The sequence below is a fragment of the Microcaecilia unicolor genome, chromosome 1 (assembly GCF_901765095.1).
Source record: "Microcaecilia unicolor chromosome 1, aMicUni1.1, whole genome shotgun sequence".
Classification (NCBI taxonomy): Eukaryota; Metazoa; Chordata; class Amphibia; order Gymnophiona; family Siphonopidae; genus Microcaecilia; species Microcaecilia unicolor.
The window spans coordinates 4,805,142-4,828,686 of record NC_044031.1 but is presented as its reverse complement, the minus strand read 5'-3'; the positions used below and the strand labels follow the sequence as shown (position 1 = coordinate 4,828,686).

The 23,545-nt window shown below is 47.3% G+C and overlaps 1 protein-coding gene across 2 annotated transcripts; it reads right to left on the bottom strand.

Annotated features, from left to right (window-relative positions):
• Positions 1-1,563: 1,563 nt before the first annotated feature.
• On the bottom strand, positions 1,564-23,292 carry LOC115462240 (zinc finger protein OZF-like). 2 transcript variants are annotated; one of them, XM_030192259.1, is made up of 3 exons: positions 23,257-23,292; positions 14,305-15,567; positions 1,564-2,321 (listed from the first exon to the last, which is right to left on the bottom strand). In XM_030192259.1, the coding sequence occupies exons 1-2, from the start codon at positions 23,288-23,290 to the stop codon at positions 14,336-14,338; spliced, it is 1,266 nt and encodes a 421-aa protein (XP_030048119.1). In that variant the 5' UTR covers positions 23,291-23,292; the 3' UTR covers positions 1,564-2,321; positions 14,305-14,335. The 2 variants fall into 2 exon arrangements, with proteins under 2 accessions (XP_030048119.1, XP_030048113.1); XM_030192253.1 differs by lacking the exon at positions 23,257-23,292 and having other exon boundaries at positions 14,305-15,631.
• Positions 23,293-23,545: the final 253 nt, after the last annotated feature.

The window sequence follows — 23,545 nt, the reverse complement described above, 5'->3', positions numbered from 1 at the left end:
CCCCTCCCCTGTCCGAGTTCCAGGACCCCCTCCCCCCCGCTCCTCAAGTTCCAGGGCCCCCTCCCTCTCTCCCTTCGTCCTCAGAGCAGCAGGCACCCCTCCCCCCTCCTCATCCACACCCCTCCCTCCCCCTCACCCCCCTTTCCCTCCCCCTCCCTCCCCCTCCCCTGTCCGAGTTCCAGGACCCTCTCCCCCCCCGCTCTTTAAGTTCCAGGACCCCCCTCCCGCCCCTCCTATTCGAGTTCCAGGACTCCCCTCCCCTTCCAGTGGAGTTCCAGGACCCCCCTTCCCCCTCTGTCGTTTCAGGACCCCCCTCCCCCCCTCTGTCGTTTCAGGACCCAAATCCCCCCCTTCTGCCCCTCCCCTTCGTAAGAACCGGCTGTTTAAAAGTTTTTACCTCCTGCACGCACGGACGCCGCTTCAGACAGCCTTTGCTTTCGCTTCTGTTGCAGCTGTTCCTGTGGTCCTGCCCTCATTTCCTGTTTGCGGAAGGGCGGGATCACAGGAACAGCTGAAACAGAAGCGAAAGCAAAGGCAGTGTGAAGCGGCGTCTGTGCATGCAGGGCTTCACTGTGGCCAGCGGACTGCGAAGCAGGAGGTAAAACGTTTTTGGGCAGAGGAAATCGGAGAAAAGGGGGGGGGGGTGTCGAACTCGGACGGGAGTGAGGCCGTCAGACTGGAGCTTCCGGTGGCTACTGCTGGGTTCTCTTCCCTCTCACTTCCCATTGGTCCGCCCTGTGATGTCATCCCCAGGGCGGACCAATTGGAACTGTGTTACGAACCCAGGCATCCAGACGGATGTGCAGAGCTGCAAATTATTATATAGGATATAACACAGGTACAAGATGCCACAGTCTGTTCCAGGTCACGTCTTGGTTGACAATTTTGAACCTCTATGGCTTCTTCAAATACTGTCAAGTTGATCCTGATGTACACCATTGGGACATGTCCATGTACACAAAAGATGCGGACATCAGTGGCATAGCCAGACTTCGATGGGAGGGGGAGGCCAGAGCCCAAAGTGGGGGGGGGGGGGCACATTTTGGCCTGCCTCCCCAGTGCCGCTTCTGCCATCCCCTCCCCACACTGCTGCATGAAGGTACCTTGGCTGGCGGGGGCTGAAGCATTTATCCCGCACTGGTCTCGCATTGACTGTCCTGTTCTGAGTCGCACTGTGCACGTTCATTTTAATGAAACTGAGCATGCGTGAAGGTGGAGGAAGGTGAAGGTATCTATACAACTGAAAAGTTGAAAGGTATTCCTCATCAGTGAATTCATATCAGTTGGTCATTGACTGCATTATAACTAATGACAGATTATGTCAGGTGTACCCTAATGGTCAGTACAGTGGGCTTGGGGAAATCACTTAACCCTACATTTTCTTAGGTTAGAGGACGATGGAAAACCAGGGGTTTTAGTGTTGGCGGAAACTGAATCTCCAGCCAAAATTCACCACTCAGTTTCGGCCCGAAACAAAGCTAAAACCAAAACCATTCCCCTCCCCCCCTCAGTATTGGGCAGATCACTTCTTCCCCCCCCCCCCAAGAGGAGATGAGAGGAATGTGTGCTCTCTCCCCCCAGGATTGTTCTGGGAGGTGTGGCACTTGGGGGTGGTGGAAGGGTTAAGATTTGCCTAGGATGACAGGGGACCCACAGAGCCTCCACCAGCTTAGTGAGTCCTTTTGGATTTTCTTTGACTCCTCCCTCAAAAGGATTGGAGGAAGGGCTTTTTAACAGAGTACTGCAGAGATAGTTTATACCCCCTTCCATATAAAGATCTGGACAGATGTCTCCAGTTCCCTAAAGCAGATACTTTGGTGATGGTGGTGATGGTGATGGAGAAGACCATTATTCCAGTGGGGAGCAGTTTGGCTCTGAAGGATTTCATTGATAAGAAGGCAGTGCAAGGTGATCAGCTGGCAATCTGTGGTGGTTATGTAGCAAAGAGCGATCTGGAGTCAGAAGCGAACTTCCTAGTGGAAGTGCTAAATGCCTTGGGCCATAGAACTGGTCAGGAGATGCAACCTGCAGGCCTCAGCTCTGCAAGATCCCCTTTCAGGGTTGGTTGTTTGGGAAGGAGTGTGAAAAGCCAGTCAAGAACCTGGGAGAACCTGGGCTTCAGAGCCTCCCTGAAGACAAGTCATGCTCAGCAGCTAGATGCATGGAGCCAGTTCTACTCAATGAGGTGCAACGCCTAGGACTCAAAAGAGACAGTCCTTTTGAGGGGCTAGGAGGACTATGGGCCCTTCCTCCTTCTGCTCCTCTGCTGCAAAGGTCTACAGCGAGGAGCAGTGGACTCTGTCCATAGGGGTATAGGTGGGGTGTGTCAGCTATTGTTGTCTAGGGTTGGTCCCGGGGTCCACTTCACAGAGGCAGTGGGTTCCCAAAGAATACGCAATCCACACGGATTTGGATATATAAAGTATATTCTATTTGCATATATGTATTGGCACACAGCACTTAGTACAGGAAAAAGGGTACAAGCTGTCTTGGGGTGTGTATTTAGAGGGAGGGAGAAAGAAAGGATAGGGTGTTTGTTCATAGGAAGAAAGAAACCTTGGACTAGGGCTGTCTGAGAAGGGGGGGAGCAGAGCCAGGTGCTCTGGTGGCTAAAGATGGAGGTGTGCAGAGAAAGAAGAAGAAGAAACAAAGACAGCCCAGCAGAGTCCCGTGCCCTCTGCTGCAGAGAGAAAGAAAGAGGGAGACCTAGTGCCCTGGACACAGAGAAGTGCCCGGGACAGAGAGAGGGGGGGCAGTAGACCCCAAGCTGAGCTCTGTGCTCTGCTGCACAGAGAAAGACAGAGAGCGAGAGAGAGCCCTAGTGAGCTTTGCTTTAGAGGGAACAGGAGCAGAGAGAGATCAAAAACTTCTCTTTCCCAGTTATTTCCTTTACAGACTTCTGAAGTCAGGAAAGGTGACAACTTTGACAGGTTGTCCTGGAGCCACACTGTCTAGCTTTGGTTGCTCTGAAGCCCTGCTCCCAGATGGAACAAAAGGTATGTTAATCAAGAGTAATTGAGAAACCAAAGGGCTATTAGGCTTCTCTGAGCACCATTTGGCCCATTTCATCCTCAATGGTTCCTGTAGGAGAGGGGGGAGAGTTTATCAGAGGTCAGAAGGTGGTTTAATATTGTCAAACTGATTATAAGTATGTCCAGCAATAATTTTGACCTCCTGCAATCCTGACATCTCCACACCTCTTTTTTCTTTCTTTCTTTCTTTATTTTCTGGGAGGCAAGATGGAAGCAAACCTGGGTACCTGATCTGTCACTGTAGTGACAGACTATTCCTGTCCTCATACCTCCAGATATATTTGTTCCTGCTTGTTCATATCTCCACAGTAGTGAGATGTTTAAATCCCAATATGAGTCCAAACCTCGTGGCTTAGGTTGGGCAGTCCTTAATATGCCACCTTACCCGTCTTAGAGCAGAATGGACAGTGCATAAGGGATGCAGGCATTTGGGAGGTTAAGGCCTACAGGTACCAGGATGCCCAGTTATACAAAGCTCAAATTAACCTGCCAGACTAGAGTGGCTCCAAAGTAGATGATGGGACTGTTAAAAAAAAAAGCCAAATTACCATGCCAGATTAAAAATGTAAATGCTGGGAAGGAAAGTAGTGTGTATGTGTGTTTGTGTGTGCATAGCTGCCTTATAGGGTTGAGGGTATTTTATAGGTTAAACTTTGCACAGAGTTGTACATATGTCTAAGTTTACAACACATGAAAATCATACCAATGCATAGCAATAGGGTGAATTAAAGCATTAAAGACATGATCAGGAGTAGGTGAATATCCAAAGAATAGTTCCCATACTGAGACATGGGAGTCTTGTACCCAATTTTGACCAGTTTGTCTAATTTGGCCATTCTCATAAGTGATGGTATGATTCACTTCTGTGGAGGTTGTTTTCAAATGGTCCATATAGGCATGGAGTTCAGTAAAGTTCATCTCTTCTCCCATGCCCAGAGGGAGTGGATGTACAGCGTATGGAATAAAATCTGGAATGTCAAGAGAGTCATTGGTAACCAGAGGTGCAGAATATGTTGTCTCATTAATGGTGATGGACACCAGGGGTGTATGACTGCACCAAGTATTGTTCTGTAAATAGTTCGAACTGTACAGCACAGTGTTCTTAGGGAGGTGGATGTCATGTACTTGGGGAGCAATAGAGGAAAGAACAGATTAAAACAAAAGTGTCCAGCTCCAAGGTAGTACACCCGATGTGAGACAGTGGGTGAATACAAAAGTTCAACAGGAGCTGTCACTCTCTTTAAACTGATGAGGTTCACACTGGAAATGAAAGGGTGTCCGCTGGCACAGGCTAGGGTCCATTGGTCTGAATGATGTCCAGTCATTGTCCAGGGGCTGCACCCATGCGAGATGGTCCAGAGGATACATTATCACATTATTAATTTGCACACCAATATTAACTACCGGGTAAATAACTGTATGTTGTCCTGACCATGGGACCAAAGTACAGATAGAGCATCCTTGTTGTGAACAGATTGGAACACTAACCGTCCACCAATCAAGGTGAGCTATAGCAAATTCTGGTAATTTGGTGCTAGCCATCTGAACAAGAGATGGTGGCCAGTGGCCTAACTTAGACGTGATTAGAATTTACTTTAATGGTTTCCCCTCCTGGAACAAATTAATATCTGAGTGGTAGGGGAGGTGGGGGGAGGAGTGGTAGGTAAACAAAGTACATCAAAAAAGAAAGAAGTCTCAGTAATGTGCTGTTGATTACTTTGAATCCACATATAAGTGATCTGCCAAGTCCCTTTATCCTGACAGGAAATATTGTATAGAATCAAGGCAGGAGGGCCTAGAAAGTATTTCTCTGGGGGTGCAATCAATTCTTGTGTTCTGTCTAGGGAAGTGGAAATTGGTGGAGTCCACTTCGCGTGCGTGATGTTCAGGGAATAGTAGACTGGTCTGTCTTGCACCGAGCAGAAACTCAGGATAACCAGGTCTTTTCTTTCAGGGAATGGTGGGGGTATTTCTTGATAGCGATATACCCCATCTGTGCAATTGGTCCAACCAATTGTGCATATTCGGACGATAGTTCCTGTAATGAGACTTGGGTAAAGGAGAACACATATCACACTAAACAGAAAATGTGCCATACTAGAAGCACACTGATTATTAAAGTATACTAACTAACTTACTTACTTATAAACTTACTTATATAACACCTCCACAGAAATAATGTTTACTAATGTTTACTAAGTATTATTATCACTATTGAATGCTTGTATCAACTATACAGATACTATACATTATGAGTGGCTATTATAGTTACCACTCTTCAAACATCTTTTGTTCAGAGGGCAGCGACTGTGCTGTTTTCAGGAGTCAGTCGTCTGTGCTGTTTTCAGGAATCAGTCGTCTGTGCTGTTTTCAGGTGGAATCTGAGAACAAAACTGGTAACCACTAATTATCCATAAGGTTTCAACTGAGTGATGTGTTTCCAACATCGCTGGTTGTCTGGCCTTAGGATCTGATATAGGCTTGGGCCTAGAGCATCTGTAACCAAGTATGGTCCATCCCACTTTGCTGTGCCAAAGGGGAGGTTTGGTCTAGGGTTTAGGAGCATGACCTCCTGCAGATAATCCCTAGACTTTTCTGTGTTTGCCAGCACAGTGGTCTGGATTTCTTTTAGGCAAGAACTACAGTCTGATCCTCCGGGAGAAAAGGGTGTAACAGGTTTTCCCATCGAGGCATTGGCCTGCCCATTAAGGCTTCATAGGGGGCAAAACCTGTGGACTTACAGACATTGGCTCTGATACGCATAAGGACCAAAGGGAGGGCCAGATCCCAATTTTTCCCTGTCAGATTCAGCATAGGGCTGAGATGTGCTTTGATTGTTTGATTCATACGTTCTACCTGCCCCGCTGCTTGGGGATGGTACGAAATGTGCAATTGCTGTTCTATGCCTAGAAAATCAAACAATTCCTTGACTAGCTGAGAAACAAAAGCAGGACCATTATCAGATTCAATAGTCTTAGGAATTCCCCAACGTGTACAAAATTGCATAGTTAGGACCTCAGCTGTGGTTCTAGCAGTTTGATCTGATACAGGAAAAGCTTCTACCCAGTGGGGAAAAGAGTCCACTACTGTGAGTAAAAATCTGTTTTTCCTAGCTGTTAAAGGGAGGGCCCACATGATCTATCTGTAGTCTCTCAAATGGTCCCCGTTGTGGTGCTCTCATCAGCTGTCCCCTTTTCTTTTTAGGTTGTCTCCCAAATGAAGCACAAATCACACAGGAGGCCACATGATCCTGTATGTCATGTTTCATTTCTGGCCACCAGACCAACATCTCTTCAGTTTTAGGGTGCCCCATGGGACCTGCTCCATGAACCCAATGCATCCAATCTTTCCCTTGCGCTCTGGGGATAGCTATAACCAATCCTTCCTCCTTCTTCACACACAGTATGTCTTTCTGTATAGTGAGTGTGAGAAAGGGTGTATGCTGGTAAGTGTTATCTGGGGTTTGTTGCACTGGAAAGCTCTGCGTCATTCTCCTGCAGTGTACTGAAATAATCTGGTGGTACCACCTGATCGTAATCAGTGGACCGTGTGGCCGTGGCTACCATCCGTGTCTGCTCATACCAGGGCCATATAGGGCCTACATGACATGCTTCCTTCGCTAGTGAATCCGCTAGAGTGTTTCCTTTCACTAAAGGGCCTTTCTTTCTGTGTGCTTTCACCTTCACTAAATGAACTTTCTGAAATTTTTCACTGAGTTCTTGTGCCATAGCCCATAGTGATGAATGTTTTACCACGGACCCATCTCTGGATTTAAAGTTGTGGCTTAACGCAATGGCACTTCTGAATACATAATCTGAATCTAAGATTATCTGTATTTCATGGTGAGAGTCTTGATAATGCTGCAAACAGGCCACAAAGGCAGCCAGTTCACAGTATTGTGCTGAGGCTGACCCACATGAGTACTGCCTTTGCAGAATTACTTTGTTATCTGGGCCCAGTTGTACAATTGCAAAACCTGCTAATCTCCTTCCTCCCTCACATTGGCTACTGCCATCAATATATACTGTAGGAAGAAAAGGGGATATTCTATCCAGCCAGAACATGTTTTTCACAGGTTCCCATTTTAAGTTCTGGAGAAGTGAGAACTCTGGAAAAGAAAGCAATTGGCCAGTCTGTCCCTCCTAAGCGCTGTGTTAGGGCAGCTCCTATACTGTTCTCCCCAACCACTGGGTATAGGAAAAAATTCTGCCTGTGATCTGGGGGAGCAAGGACAGGAGCCGAAGTCAAAGTCTGCTTGAGTTTAGTCACTGCCTCCCAAATATATTCTTTACGTTTAAGCAGGGAGTATAGTGGAGCAGCATAGTTGTGCATAAAATCATGGCAGAACCCTGTAAGCCCTAGAAATGATTGGAGGGATTTCTGGTCTGTAGGAAGAGGTAATTTCTGTATAAGATCTATTCTCTGAGAATCTATGGATTTCCCTTCCTGGCCAATGGTGACTCCTAGAAAGGAAACCTGTGGTTTACAAAGCTGAGCTTTGGATAGATTTACTTTAAGTCCAGCTTCCAAAAGAGCTTTTAAAATCTCTCTTACATGGGCCCAGTGGTCAGATTCAGTTTCAGATTGAATTAAAATGTCATCAACATATTGGATTATATTGTCTCTACAACACACCTGAGCTAGGGCTTCCTGCATGTATTTGTGGAAAATGGATGGAGAATCCTTATAACCCTGAGGTAACACAGTCCATGCGTACTGAAATGCTGTTTTGTACTGGCATTCTGGGGCCAGGGGCAGGCTCCAAAACCCATTTGAAATGTCTAGGACAGAAAACAATTTACAGTTGGGGTTTAATTTAGAGATCATTGCCAGGTATGAGGCTACCCCGGTACCACAGATTTGGATACTTGATTTAGGGCGCGGAAATCTATGGTCAGTCTAAAGGAGTCTCCTGGTTTAACTATTGGCCATGCTGGAGAGTTGCATGTAGAAGAGATCGGTCTAATTATGCCCCTCTCTTCCAGTACCTGTATAATCTTAGCTACGGGTTCTATCGCCTGATGAGGTACTGGATATTGCTTTTGTGGCGGAGGATCTAACAGGATTTCTGTGGACATTCTGCCACATTCTAGTTTGTCTTGTGCCCAGACAGGGATGTCTATAACCTCTGTGGGAATTACACTCAGATCATACTGCTGGTCAGCTTTTGTGCATTGTGTGGCCAAATGCATGGGAATTGCTTCGTGCACCAAAACTGTAGACATTTTTGCAGATCCAATACATTGCCACAAGGTAAGAGGATGTGCTGGAACAACAGGCAAAAGGAAGATTGCCCGCTTCAGGCAAGGGACAGGAACACCCACTGCTGGCAGACCAATCACCTCGCTGGTTACACATGGCAGGTGGGACTCTGGTCTGGGGTGCAGTCCCAAGCTGGCTTGCCTGCTTCACGCAAGGGACAAGAACACTCACAGCTGGCGGACCAATCACCTCGCTGGTTATACATGGCAGGTGGGACTATGGTCTGGGGCGCAGTCCCAAGCGGGCGGATGCGCGGCCACGCTAAGGGCGGAGTCAAGGCTGGCCGTCGCGTGGGCGGAGATGCTGGCTCTCTAGCTGGATAAGCATGGCGGAGGGCTGGAGCATCTGCAATGTCCAACCCAAGGCTTGGGTGCTTCCTAGGGGCAGTTTAATGTGTTGTCAATAAAGCTGTGGCCATTTATTCCCAAAAATCTGTTTCATGCCTGTTTTGTGTGTGCTTGAGGGGAAAAGTGAGGGAGGGGGCGCGAGAGTGTGCAGCCTGCCTATGTTATAGCCATATTGAGGACATCAATTCCAATTATTTCCTTGGCTGCATTGGTTTCCAAAATTTACATCATCATGTTCCCTCTGCATCTGCACCGGGATACCCCATTTAACTGGGATAGCCACACAGTTGGTAACTGTGTCATTGACCCCTTGGATTTGATATGTTTGCACATTTTCCTGGTCTGAAGTGGGAGAAACCCTGCTTGTAAAACTGATTCCAGCCCCTGTGTCAATCAACACTAATTTATCCTGACCCCCTATCCTGCTGTTCACATTGGGGCGTCCACACGTGTCCAAAATCAAGGGTGCCACAAACTTTAATTTATATTCTGAATCTGTCTCCTTTCCCTTCTCCTGAGGTGCTGGAAGTGCATGCTCAGGTAAGTGAAAGGAGTCAGGCTGGGCACAAAATACTTGGAATTGTTTGATATTTGGACACTGGAGATCAGGACATCCCTATTCCTTTTTTTCTTGCTTATCCTGGGCAGCTATCAATTCGCTTTTTATTCTGTCTAATTCTAGCTGCATGGTATATTTATCTTGTTCCCATTTAATTTGTTGCTGTTTCAACTGGTCTGTCTGTGCTTTGAGTTCATGAAAGGGGATGTAGCCTGAGGAATTTCTAAAATTACCTCTGCTCTGCCCTCTCCATGGGGCCTGTCCTGAGTTTCCTGACCTAATGCTGTGGGAGGGCCCTTCTGCTTGCCATTTCTTTGCTTCTGACACAGTAATTACCTGGGATGGCTGAGCTTTCCACACAGATGAAATCCTAAGCATTAGCGTGTCAAAAGGAGTTTCTTTGGGGTCCTCAGCAAACAATCTGAGATGTTTAGTAATCTCGGGGGATAGGATTTCCAACAAAAATTCTTTATGATGTGTCTGACCATAATCTTCTATTTTGGGCCAACCCTCCTGGTCTCGAAATGCTGCTTCCAGCACCCACAATCTGTGCGCAAATTCTTCTAGTGTGTCATTTGGCAGGGGTGCTTGCATTTGAGTACAGCGAAATAATTGCTCAAGACCCTTTTTCAATAACTGGTATGGGTGGGTGAGAGATCCTACTTTAAAATAGTGGGGTCCTAAAGCCACGTGCATAAGTCTGTCAAAGTCAGACGTTTTTCTCTTATACTTTCCTAGGCCCCAGTGAATCAGTGGCCCATTTGCACCATTCATTCATATTAAAAGGCATAGGGCCGACCTTCTGTGTTATCCTTTCAATGTCACTATCTTTTAATGAGTCATACAGTCAGTGCTTTTTTTGTGCCGGTACGCAACGGTACGGCGTACCGGCACCTTTTTTTTTTTGCTCCCCCCGCCCCGTGAGTCCATGTCCCGCACGCAGTGCCGGCCCCCATTTCTGGCCGCTGCTGCTTCTCCTGTTGAGCAGCAGCGGCCACTACACAAAGAAAAAGATTTTTTTTAAAATTGAAACCTGGCTGAAACGCGGCACCCCGGCACTGTAGACAGCCATTAGGCATTGGCTGTTGCCCCGCAACCGCTCCTCCTCTTGCCTCTACGTCACTGCGCTCCTCCGGGGTCTTCCTCCAGGGGCAGTGACGTAGAGGCAAGAGGAGGAGCGGTTGCGGGGCAACAGCCAATGCCTAATGGCTGTCTACAGTGCCGGGGTGCCGCGTTTCAGCCAGGTTTCAATTTTTTTTCAATCTTCTTTTTCTTTGTGTAGCGGCCGCTGCTGCTCAACAACAGGAGAAGCAGCAGCGGCCGGAAATAGGGGCTGGTGCCGCGTGCGTCGCGTCTTCGCGCCGTTCGCGTCAAACTTGGCAGGGAGAGGGAATCCAACAGAGGGAAGGATTGGGGAGAGAGAGAAAGAGGGAAACCAACAGAGGGAAGGATTGGGGAGAGAGGGGAAAACAGATGGAAGGATGGGGAGAGAGAGGGAAAAACAGATGGAAGGATGGGGAGAGAGAGAAAGAGGGAAACCAACAGAGGGAAGGATTTGGGAGAGAGAGGGAAAACAACAGAGGGAAGGATTGGGGAGAGAGAGAAAGAGGGAAACCAACAGAGGGAAGGATTGGGGAGAGAGGGGAAAACAGATGGAAGGATGGGGAGAGAGAGGGAAAAACAGATGGAAGGATGGGGAGAGAGAGAAAGAGGGAAACCAACAGAGGGAAGGATTTGGGAGAGAGAGGGAAAACAACAGAGGGAAGGATTGGGGAGAGAGAGAAAGAGGGAAACCAACAGAGGGAAGGATTTGGGAGAGAGAGGGAAAACAACAGAGGGAAGGATTGGGGAGAGAGAGAAAGAGGGAAAACAACAGAGGGAAGGATTGGGGAGAGAGAGGGAAAACAACAGAGGGAAGGATTGGGGAGAGAGAGGGAAAACAACAGAGGGAAGGATTGGGGGAGAGAGAGAAAGAGGGAAACCAACAGAGGGAAGGATTGGGGGAGAGAGAGAAAGAGGGAAACCAACAGAGGGAAGGATTGGGGAGAGAGGGAAACCAACAGAGGGAAGGATTGGGGAGAGAGGGAAACCAACAGAGGGAAGGATTGGGGAGAGAGAGGGAAAACAACAGAGGGAAGGATTGGGGAGAGAGAGAAAGGGAAAACAACAAGGAAGGATTGGGGAGAGAGAGGGAAAAACAGATGGAAGGATGGGGAGAGAGAGGGAAAAACAGATGGAAGGATTGGGGAGAGAGGGAAAAACAGATGGAAGGATTGGGGAAAGAGAGAGGGAAAACAGATGGAAGGATGGGGAGAGAGAGGGGGAAAACAGATGGAAGGATGGGGAGAGAGAGAGGGAAGATGCTGGATGGAAGAATGCAGAAAGAAATAGGGGAGACACTGGAAGGATGGGGAGAGAAAGCAGAGCTGCTGGATGGAAAAGGGGAATAGAGAAAGACTGGAGAATAAGAGGAAGGGGCATGGGGAGAACAAGGGTGAGGAAAAGATGAAAAGCCACAGGTAGATGAAGGACATTAAAGAATGGATAGTAAGAATGAATTAAATCTGGACAGAGAGAGAGCCTGAAAAATATTGAAGAAAGCAAAGAAAAAGGAGACAAAAATGACAAATGGCACAGAAGAGTTAAGCGAAAAGAAAAGAAAGCAGAATCACAGACTGGGACCAATATGGAAAGAAAAACAGTCACCAGACAACAAAGGTAGAAAAAAATCATTTTATTTTCATTTTAGTGTTTGTAATTATGTCCAATTTGAGAATTTACATTGGCTGTCTTATTTTGCACTGGGTATACTGGAGCTGTAAGAGCTTACAGAGATTATTTATAATGAAAAAAATCACGTTATTTTTTTCTCCTATAGTACTATAATATTTTCAATGATGTCTGTTTATATGCGCCATGGCTGGTATAGGGGGTGTGGTTAATGTGGGTGTGGCTATCATAGGGGTGGAGCCATATGTGGTGACCCCGCCCATAATGAGTACCGGCACCTTTTTTTCTACAAAAAAAGCACTGCATACAGTACCAAATTTACTGGTGTTCTGGGGTCTGTACTGGACTCAGTTTCTGTGTCTGCAGAATCCTCCCTGTCCCTCAGGTTAGTGCTTGCGCCTGGGGTTTCCTCATCTAAGCATGTTTGAGTGCTTAAGTCAGTGTTTTCAGTCTTAGATTTGCCCCCACTTCTCAAATCCACTACACACACTTCTGTGTGCTTTTGTGGTTCTATGAATTGAAAACCTGGCTTGTAGGGTGTTTCATAGGCTGGCGGTGCTGAGGGAGAAATACTTGGGGTCTGCCAGTGCACAGAGTTAATCTGGTCCTTTGAGGCACATTTACTTTTTAAATGTTTTAATTCTGTTTTAGCCTCGTCCAATTGTTCATTTACATGTAAGAAGGAATTTGTTGCTTGCACAACCTGTGCCCGTTGCATCGAGATGCACACTTGTGCGTCCTCAAGGTCCCTGGTTAACTGAGTGCACTGAGTGGTCAGGTCTGCATTTTGCTGTTTCAAAGTAATTAGTCCCCTACACAGGCCTTGTATAAAAAGGCATTTCCGTTTATTAGTTTTCTTTTTGAACTCTTGGGAATGGTGAATATCATACCAGGAATCCTCTGGGAATTCTCCTTCAAATGGGCCTCCCTTTCTTTAAGATCAAAAGCGTCCATGGTTGAGGCTGCTTAAAAATACTTAAATTGGTACCGGGGCCTGGCTAGTTTATTTTATAGATATACATATATGGAACTAGCTCTGTGTAGCTCTTGGATTTGGAAAGGCCCTCTTTATGGAGTAGAGGGGCTGGAGGGATAGTTTAGAATGAATATAGATTAAGCAAGGCAGGTGTTAAATTAGATATGCCAACTGTCGGTTCCCTGTCAGGCAGAGCTGACTTTTCACCAAGACAGAGACTGGCTGGTAGAGAAATAGTTCAAAGTGACAGGAAATTAAGTGATTACCAAAGACAGATATGTAGTGTTTAAAAATGTGGGACTGTTTCACTTGGTACTCCTTCCAATAAAGTTGGAAGATCTGTCAGTCTTTTCTGAGCAGCCCCAAACACAGCATTAAATTACTTTAACTTTCCATCCCCCTTAACAAGCTTAGAAGTACATATGCAAACATGCAGAAAGCAAAACAATGTCTTACTTACCCAGCTGGAGATCCTCTTTTTGAAACCGAGACGAGCTCCCCAAGATGTCAGCTATCGTTGTCTAGGGTTGGTCCCGGGGTCCACTTCACAGAGGCAGTGGGTTCCCAAAGAATATGCAATCCACACGGATTTGGATATATAAAGTATATTCTATTTGCATATATGTATTGGCTCACAGCACTTAGTACAGGAAAAAGGGTACAAGCTGTCTTGGGGTGTGTATTTAGAGGGAGGGAGAAAGAAAGGATAGGGTGTTTGTTCATAGGAAGAAAGAAACCTTGGACTAGAGCTGTCTGAGAAGGGGGGGAGCAGAGCCAGGTGCTCTGGTGGCTAAAGATGGAGGTGTGCAGAGAAAGAAGAAGAAGAAACAAAGACAGCCCAGCAGAGTCCCGTGCCCTCTGCTGCAGGGAGAAAGGCAGAGAGAGACCTAGTGCCCTGGACACAGAGAAGTGCCCGGGACAGAGAGAGGGGGGGCAGTAGACCCCAAGCTGAGCTCTGTGCTCTGCTGCACGGAGAAAGACAGAGCACGGGAGAGCCCTAGTGAGCTCTGCTTTATACCTAATAAGAACTGAGAGGGAACAGGAGCAGAGAGAGAGATCAAAAACTTCTCTTTCCCAGTTATTTCCTTTACAGAACTCCAGATACTTTCTGAAGTCAGGAAAGGTGACAACTTTCACAGGTGTCCTGGAGCCACACTGTCTAGCTTTGGTTGCTCTGAAGCCTTGCTCCCAGATGGAACAAAAGGTATGTTAATCAAGAGTAATTGAGAAACCAAAGGGCTATTAGGCTTCTCTGAGCACCATTTGGCCCATTTCATCCTCAATGGTTCCTGCAGGAGAGGGGGGAGAGTTTATCAGAGGTCAGAAGGTGGTTTAATATTGTCAAACTGATTATAAGTATGTCCAGCAATAATTTTGACCTCCTGCAATCCTGACAGGGTGTTCACTCCATCTAACAGGTCTAGGCAACCTATCCAGTGTGAAACAATTGATGCTTTTTTAAACTTCCCTTTTGGCTAAATGCTCTCCCACACTCAGTACATTTGAATGGCTTCTCTGCTGTGTGGATTCTGAGATGGTAATTTAGTCCTGATTGTTCAGAAAATCTTTTATAACACTCAGTACATTGGAATGGTTTCTCTCCAGTATGGCACCTTTGGTGGGATTTTAGCTGTGATATTGTATAAAACGTTTTTTCACACTCAGTACATTGAAATCTCTTCTCCTTTGACTTCAATGGCTCTTTGTGATTTGTTTGGTGGAATACTAAGAGATATTTGCGACTAAACCTTTTCCCACATTCAGTACATAGAAATGGTTTCTCCCCAGTGTGAATTCTCCGGTGTCTTATTAGGCTTCCTCGCCATGTAAAGCTTTTCTTGCATTCGCTGCAGGGAAATGGTCTTTCATTTTTGTGACTTTTCTGATGTATTCTTAAGGAGTTCTTTCTTGCGTAAACCCTTCCACACTCAGAGCATGAAAAGATTCTTTCTCCGGTGTGAGTTCTTTGGTGTAAGGTGAGATAACTCCTGCGTGTGAAGCCTTTATCACACTCAGTACACGGAAAGGGTTTTTCTTTTTTGTGAATATTCTGATGTGTGATCAGGCAGTCCTTGCGTGTGAAAGTTTTTCCACATTCAGAGCACGAAAAGTTTCTCTCACCTGTGTGCATTCTTTGGTGTAACGTTAGATGACTCTTGCGCGTGAAGCTTTTCTTGCATTCACTACACGGGAAGTGTTTTTCTTTTTGGTGAATTACCTGGTGGTGTTTTAGTACGCTCTTTGAACTTAAAAATTTACCACATTCAGCACATTGAAATGGTTTCTCACACCCGTGGAGTTTCTGCTGTATTATTAGGGAGTCCTTAAGACTAAACTTTCTTTCACGGTCAGTGCATTGTACAGATGTAGAAGGCCTCTCTTCTGGGGTACTGCTCTTCCCTCTGTGTTTTTTCAAGTGTTTTGTTAGGTTATCCTTATGACCGAAACATCTGTCACACTCAGTACATGGAAAAGGACTCTTTTGTGTGTGTGTTTTCAGATGTCTTCTTAAGCTGTCCTTATGATTAAAACACTCAGAACTTGAAAAATGCCTTTTCTTTGTGTGTGTTTTCAGGTGTTGTGTTAAGTGCGTCTCGTGGGTGAAAGTTTCCCCACGTTCTTCTGTCTTCTCTCGTTTCGTTTCCTGTCTGATCTCGTCACCTAATGGATATTTTAAAAAGGCATTAGTCATGTATTTGTGACCATAGACACATTTCTGCATTTCTCGTTGTATCATCACTGCTCTGAGATTTTCACACGCTGATACGGCTGCACATCCCTGACCAATCACTTGTGCTTAATGCGACACTCTCCAGGTTACAATTAATTCAGGAGTTTATAATTACGGTCATATTTCCCTCTTCTTAGCAGCATAACATTGGCTGCAAGTCAGCTACTGTATCCAGTTTAAAATTATTTTCTGGACACACATTCTTACAGAATCTCATGAAATGTTTGTGCAACGATAATCCTAGTTACTTATCTGTGAATTTTCAGCGACAGGTATCGCGTCTGTTCTTTAAAGGTATTGATGCTCCCAAGCGTCCTTACAGAATTGAAGCATAAACCCGCACAGCTGTGCCAAAACGTAGGCGCTCATTCACACCTAGACCTGGCGTACAGAGGTGCGTCTGTAACTTACACCATTCTATACATTACACAGTAACTTGAGGATCAGTCCATGCGCCTGGCTCTTCCCCCAAGCCTTTAATACACAGAGTGACTGACTAGACACTCATTCTGCACCTGGACTAACTTGCGACACACACTGTAACTTAGACCAGTTCCTTATGTCTTGCTTAACTATACAAGTAACTTGCCTTGAGTTTAGCTAACTATCAAATGATCCCAACTGACTCCGTACCACCTACCTTGTTCCCATCATATATCTGCTCTTGGGCCCCCAGCTATATGTTGTAGAAAAGCATTATCATATCTACGTTGTTTGAATGTTCTGATGTTTCATTGGTATTATGATGACATTGTATTATAGTAACATAGAAGATGACGGCAGAAAAAGACCTGCACGGTCCATCTAGTCTGCCCAACAAGATAAACTCATATGTGCTACTCTTGTGTATACCTTACCTTGATTTGTATCTGCCATTTTCAGGACACAGACCGTAGAAGTCTTGCCCAGAACTAGCCCCACCTCCCAAACACCAGCCCCGCCTCCCAATCTCGGCTAAGCTTCTGAGGATCCATTCCTTCTGTGTTATTTGGATGCTCTAATGCTTATTTATTGCACTTGTATCCCACATTTTCCCTCCTATTTGCAGGCTCAATGTGGCTTACAAAACCCTGTTATGGCATAGCCATGCCAGGGTATAGAATACAACTGGTGTTACAAAGAAGTCAAGGAAAACAGGAAGATTTGGTCAAGCCGTTATAGAGTAAAGGTGGATGGGTGTTGTATTCTAGTTGGTTATGTGTTCTTGTGGTAAGCTTTGTAAAAGAGATAGGTCTTCAGAGATTTGCGGAAGTTAATGAATTCGTTGATCGCTTTCAAGTGGGTTGGGGGTGCATTTCACAGCTGCGCACTCATATAGGAAAAGCTGGTTGTGTGTGTTAGTTTGTATTTTAATCCTTTACAGCTGGGGAAGTGTAGGTTGAGGAAGGTGCGGGAGGATCTTTTAGCATTTCTGGGTGGGAGGTCCACGAGATCTAGCATGTAGGTTGGGGCATCTCCATAAATGATTTTATGAACAACTGTGCGGATCTTGAACGCGATTCATTAATATTATGACGTTTTAATATTTCTATGTTTTCTGAATGTTTTAATGTGTGTTTATTAGGTATCTCGTCGCTGGTATTATGCTGACACTGTATTATATCAATGTTATTTGAATGTTTATTAGGTGTTTTATTGGTATTTTCCGAGGACAAGCAGGCTGAATAGTATCACTGATGGGTCGTCGTCCGCGACAGCCCAGGAGACCGCAACATTCCTCAAAGCATAGAACTTTCGGGAACGCGACGTTGTGCGGGCCAGACACACTGTGCATGCGTGAGGGGCTTCCCGCCAGCGACGCGAGCGTGTCACGTTCAGTTTTCCTTTGATCCGCGCTTCAGGAGAGTTGTATTCAGAGCGACTCTCTTCTTCTCGGCTCAGGAGATCCGTTTTTTTGTGTTTTATGCCCCCCTTTTCCTCTTTTTCTACTAGTTTAGCTCAATAATAATAAAAAAAACAACTTGATTTGATCGGCCGCATCTTTTTCCCTTTTTTGTGCCTTTTTAAGTGGCACAATCGAGCCCTTTGATTTTGCGGACTCTATTTTCCCACCCATGTCATCGAAGACTCCCAGCGGCTTCAAGCGTTGTACTCGCTGCAACCGGACCATTCCGAGCACCGACCCTCACGCGTGGTGTCTTCAGTGTCTTGGGCCTGACCACTTCCCATCTTCCTGTAAGCTCTGCAAGCTGATGAAGAAGTGGACCCAAGTGGCTCGAGAAGCTCAGCAAGAAAAACTGTTTTCTGAGTGGTCCGGTCCTTCGACATCGGCACCGAGGACATCAACATCAGCGTACATGTCGAGGGAAGCAGCAACACCGGGAGCACAGGTAATGGCTGCCGAGAGACTGCATTGAACTGGGAGCAGTGAGGCATCAAGTGGGTCTCCATCCATCTCAGGGCCTCCTGCTCTGCAGGCCCCCTGGGACCGACATTTGTTGGACCCGGCCCCGAGGAGGCATGTGGATTCCACGTCCTCCTCATCAGTACCGAGGAGTCTCGATGACGGGCGTCGAGCGAAGGCGAAGAAGCACCATCATCGATCTCCTTCCAGACATGGTACCAAGAGCTCTGGGGAGCCGAGGGAGTCGACACCCGAGAAGCACCGGGAGGATCGCTCACCCTCTATTCAGGAGCGATGCGTCGGTTGTCCGGCAGCCTGGTACCGGCTCTTGAGCCCCCTCAGATTCTGGCACCGACTCCTGCACCGGTCCCACAGCCTTTTCCCGATGGCAGCTCTTGACGAGCGCATTCAGGCCCTTCTTCCGGAGCTTCTGGAAGGCTTGCTTCGCCAGTCTGCCTCGGTGTCGGGGGTGCTTGCGCTTTCTGCACTGACTATAGAGGCGGCATCTGGGCCATCACCTGTGAGGAGGTCTCCGCCCTCAGTACCGCTTGTGGTACCGGAGCTGGTTGCCAGCTGGGTTGACTCCCCCTCGACATCGGTGGAGGAAGCTTCTCCGGAGTCCAGGCAGGTGTCAACTTCTCTACGCTCCCCAAGAGGTCGTCGATCCTCGAAGTCGAGACAGGCTCGGGTTCGGGCTGCTCTTAGGGAGCTTCTGTCCGATACCAAAGAGGAGCGCTCGTGGGAAGAAGAGGAAGACCCCAGGTACTTTTCGGAGGAAGAGTCCTGTGGGCTCCCTTCTGATCCTACTCCACCGATTGAAGTGAGGATGTCTCCACCTGAGAGTCTTACTTTCTCATCCTTTGTGCGGGAAATGTCTAAGGACATTCCATTCCCTATGGAGGTTGTGGATGAGCCCGGGGCTGAGATGCTCGAGGTCCTGGATTATCCTTCTCCACCTGCAGAATACACTCAAGGAAGTGCTGATACGGAATTGATCTTGCCCTCTCTCTAATCCAGTGGTCCCCAAAAAGCCCGAGTCCCAGTACAGAGTCCATGGACAGCCTGTAATGGTGAAGGCCCAACTTCCTCACGATTCCATGGTGGTGGACTCTGCTCTCAGAAGCGCCAAGAGTACTAGAGACTATGTCTCGGCGCCCCCAGGCAGAGAGTCTAGGACCTTGGATTCTTTTGGGAGGCGTACCTATCAGGCTGGAATGCTCGCCGCCAATATCCAAACATACCAGCTGTACAAGAGCATTCACTTGCGGAACTCGGTGAGGCAACTGTCCAGTTTAGTTGAAGCACTTCCTGCGGAGCTTGCTGAACCTTTTCACCAGGTGGTCAAGCAGCAGAAGGCATGTCGCAAATTCCTGGTCAGGGGGTTTTACGACACTTTTGATGTGGCATCCGGAGTAGCTGCTCAAGGTATAGTGATGCGCAGATTCTCATGGCTGCGTGTCTCTGACCTGGATCAGAAGACCCAGCAGCGAATGGCGGATGTTCCTTGCCGGGGGGATAATCTCTTTGGAGAAAAAGTAGAGGATATGGTTGATCAGATGAAAAAGCATCATGATGCCATGGATTCTCTCTCCCGCCGGACGTCTTCTGCTACTGCCTCCTGATCCAGGAGGTTTTTTGGAGGGAGGAGGAGTGTTCCCTATTCCTACATTAGGCATAGGTACACTCCTGCCTCTCAGCAGCTGGTTCAGGCTCAGCCCCAGCACGTGCGTTCTCGTCAATGCCGTGCGCCTAAGGCCCCTAGGGCTCCCCAGCAAAAGCAAGGAACGGGCTTTTGACTGGCTTCAGTGCAGCACAGCCGCAGTAAAAGTATCTGTACCGGGCGACTTACCGGTCGGGGGGGGAGGTTGATATTTTTTCACCAACGGTGGCCTCTTATAACCTCCAACAGGTGGGTTCTTCAAATAGTCCGGTTAGGATACACCCTCAATCTGGAATCCAAACCTCCAAACTGCCCATCGGCAGCTCATTCTTACAGCTCCCAGCACAAGCAGGTACTTGCAGAGGAACTTTTCGCCCTTCTAAAGGCCCATGCGGATGAACCCATTCCACCAGGGGAAGAAGGGCTGGGATTCTATTCCAGGTACTTCCTTGTGCAAAAGAAAAACAGGGGGGATGCGTACCATCCTAGACCTAAGGGACCTGAACAAATTCCTAGTCCGAGAAAAGTTCAGGATGGTTTCCCTGGGCACCCTTCTTCCCATGATTCAGGAAAACGATTGGCTATGCTCTCTGGACTTGAAGGATGCTTACACACACACACACATCTTGACACTTCCAGCTCACAGAAAGTATCTTCGCTTTCGGCTGGGAAAGCAGCACTTTCAGTACCGTGTACTGCCCTTCAGCCTGCTGTCTGCGCCCAGAGTGTTTACAAAGAATCTAGCGGTAGTTTCAGCGTTGCTACACAGACTGGGAGTGCATGTGCTCCCTTATCTTGACAATTGGTTGGTGAAGATCCCTCGGAGGTGCTAGAGCTACTGGGTTTGTAATAAATTACTCCATCTCACTCCTGTCAAAATATTGGAGTTGATTAGAACACTACTGGACACGAAGTCAGCTCGGGCTTATCTTCCTGAGACAAGGGCAGACAACCTCCTGTCCCCGGTGTCCACAGTTCGAGTGTCTCGGCAGATCACAGCTCGGCAGATATTGAGACTTTTGTGGCACATGGCCTCTACAGTACATGTTAACACCCATGGCACGTCTTCATATGAGATCAGCTCAATGGACCCTAGCTTCCCAGTGGTATCAAGCTACAGGGAATCTGGAGGATGTGATCCAACTGTCCACCGATTTTCAAAATTCTCTTCAGTGGTGGACAATCTGGTCCAATTTGACCACTGGACGAGCATTCCAAATTCCTCAGCCACAAAAGGTGCTGACGACGGATGCATCTCTCCTAGGGTGGGGAGCTCATGTAGATGGGCTTCACACTCAAGGAGCCTGGTCCTTCCAGGAAACAGGTCTTCTGATCAACCTCCTGGAACTACGAGCGATCTGGAACGCTCTGAAGGCTTTCAGAGATCGGCTGTCCAACCAAATCATCTTGATTCAAACAGACAATCAGGTTGCGATGTATTACACCAACAAGCAGGGGGGCACCGGATCTCGTCCTCTGTGTCAGGAAGCTGTTCAGATGTGGCTTTGGGCACGCCGTCAGGGCATATTTCTCCAAGCCACTTATCTGGCAGTTGTAAACAACAGTCTGGCCGACAGGTTGAGCAAGGTAATGAATATTGGCAAGATCTTCAGAGCGTGGTGCACTTCCTCAGTGGATCTTTTTGCCACTCAAATCAATCACAAGGTCCCTCAGTTCTGTCCCAGGCTTCAGGCCCAGGACAGACTAGCGTCAGACGCCTTTCTCCTTCATTGGGGAACCGGTCTTATGTATGCGCATCCTCCCATACCTCTAGTAGGGAAGACTTTGCTGAAACTCAAGCAAGAACGCGGAATCATGATCCTGATTGCACCCTTCTGGCCGCGTCAGATTTGGTTCCCTCTTCTTCTGGAATTGTCCTCCAAGGAACCGTGGAGACTGGAGTGTTTTCCAACCCTCATCACTCAGAACACAGGGTCGCTTCTTCATCCCAACCTCCAGTCCCTGGCTCTTACGGCCTGGATGTTGAGAGTTTAGAATTCATCTCCATGGGTCTTTCAGAGGGTGTCTCCCGAGTCTTGCTTGCTTCCAGGAAAGATTCCATGAAGAGGTGTTACTCTTTCAAATGGAGGTTTGCCGTCTGGTGTGACAGCAAGGCCCTAGGTCCTCTCTCTTGTCCTACACAGACCCTGCTTGAATACCTTCTACACTTGTCAGAGTCCTGGTCTCAAGACCAACTCCGTAAGGGTTCAGTTCAGTGCAATTACTGCTTATCATCGGCGTGTAGAGGGTAAGCCTATCTCTGGACAGCCTTACTCTCACAATCCCTCCCACCTCCCCTTTGGAGTTATTTGTTTTTTTATTTAACGGAAGTATGCGCTCGCGCAGCAGTTGAAAATCAGTCCGCGCAGGCACGCTCACCAAAAAAACTATAGCAAAACTTTTTTGGTTTTGCTATGGCAAAATGCCAGTTCCAGGGCCAACGCAGACTTGACCCACGTGTGAGAATCATCAGCCTGCTGTCCTCGGAGAATACCTGCTAGAGGTAAGTATCTTCGCTTTATGCATGACGAAAACACCAGCTCTATAGACGCTTTTTCAAGTGTACAGCGCTGCATACGTCTACTAGCGCTATAGAAATGATAAGTTGTAGTAGATCTTTCAGGCTTTTTCCTCCTTTTACTAACTGTGAATTTGCTTAGCGTTAGATTGTAAGAATCGGTTTTCCTTTGGTTGGTATTAACGCTTCCTTATAAAATACCATTTAGGACACAACTGAGCGTAACTGGGGCTTTTCTGTCCTGTTACATGCACAAGAGGTGTTTAACTGGGGCAAAACATCTACCTAAAGCAGCTCAGGATAAGACTGGATGAATGCGTGTAGCTTGTCTGCTTATTGGCCAGGGGATCAGATTGTAGGGAACAGGAGGAATCTCATGCAGGCCAGTTTTAGACATGGTGGGAAGGAGGGGGTCCCTGATCCCCCTTCCATTCATCTCCCCACCTGCATTACTACTACGCGGTCCAGGCATCTCTTCCCCTTCTCCCCACCACAGTCCATTTCCCTCCCTTTCCCTCACTCTTCTTTAAAATGTTATTTCCCTTATCAGAGGGGCCCCGGCACGACTGCCATCCTCACAAGCTGTCTTTGCAGCGATCCGCCCAGGTGGAAATATGAAATGGCATCACAGGGGTGCGGATCACGACAGAGAGGGAAAGCTTCGAGGCAGCCACAGGCAGATTGTGAGAATAGCTACTGCACCGGGACCCCTCTGAGAAGGGAAATAAACTTTTAAAGATCGGGAAGGGAGAAGGAGAAGAGATGCCTGGACCACGGGGCCCCCTGGAGCCTGTGGGGCCAAAGGCAGCTGCCTTGTTTGCCCCCTCCCCTCCCTAATGCCGGTCCTGCTCACATGAGGATGGAGTAAGGTAGAACAATCTCCTATGGACCCTTGAACCCAGCACCCAGGGACTCCATGAGCCAGACTTTCACTATTCAGGCCCCTGCCACTCTGCAGGATATTAGACAGAAATATGGACAGAAATTGTTGTGTGATCTCATTTTCCGGAAGTGTCGTATCTTTGGAATTTGGAAAAATGGAAACCAAAAGAATCAGCCTTTGTGTCTGCTAAAAATGTAGATCATGCAATCCTTACCTAGAGACATCAGGGTCTCATAATTCTCCTTCATCACCTCCCTCCAAAGCTCCTTCTGCCCTTCATCTAAATACTCCCACTCCTCCTGGGAGAAAGAGACAGCGATGTCTTCAAACGTCACCCGCATCTGAAACACAAACCAGAAACAAAGTCCATCAAGCCCATTATCCTGTTTCCAACAGTGGCCAATCTAGATCACAAATACCTGGCACGATCCCGAAAAAGGTCTGAATAATATTATGAATATCAGCCTGATATAGCTTTATTTATACTTTATATCAGTCTCTGC

Coding starts and splice junctions, on each gene's coding strand:
- LOC115462240 (XM_030192253.1), bottom strand. CDS start 15,628: ATGCAGAAATGTGTCTATGGTCACAAATACATGACTAATGCCTTTTTA.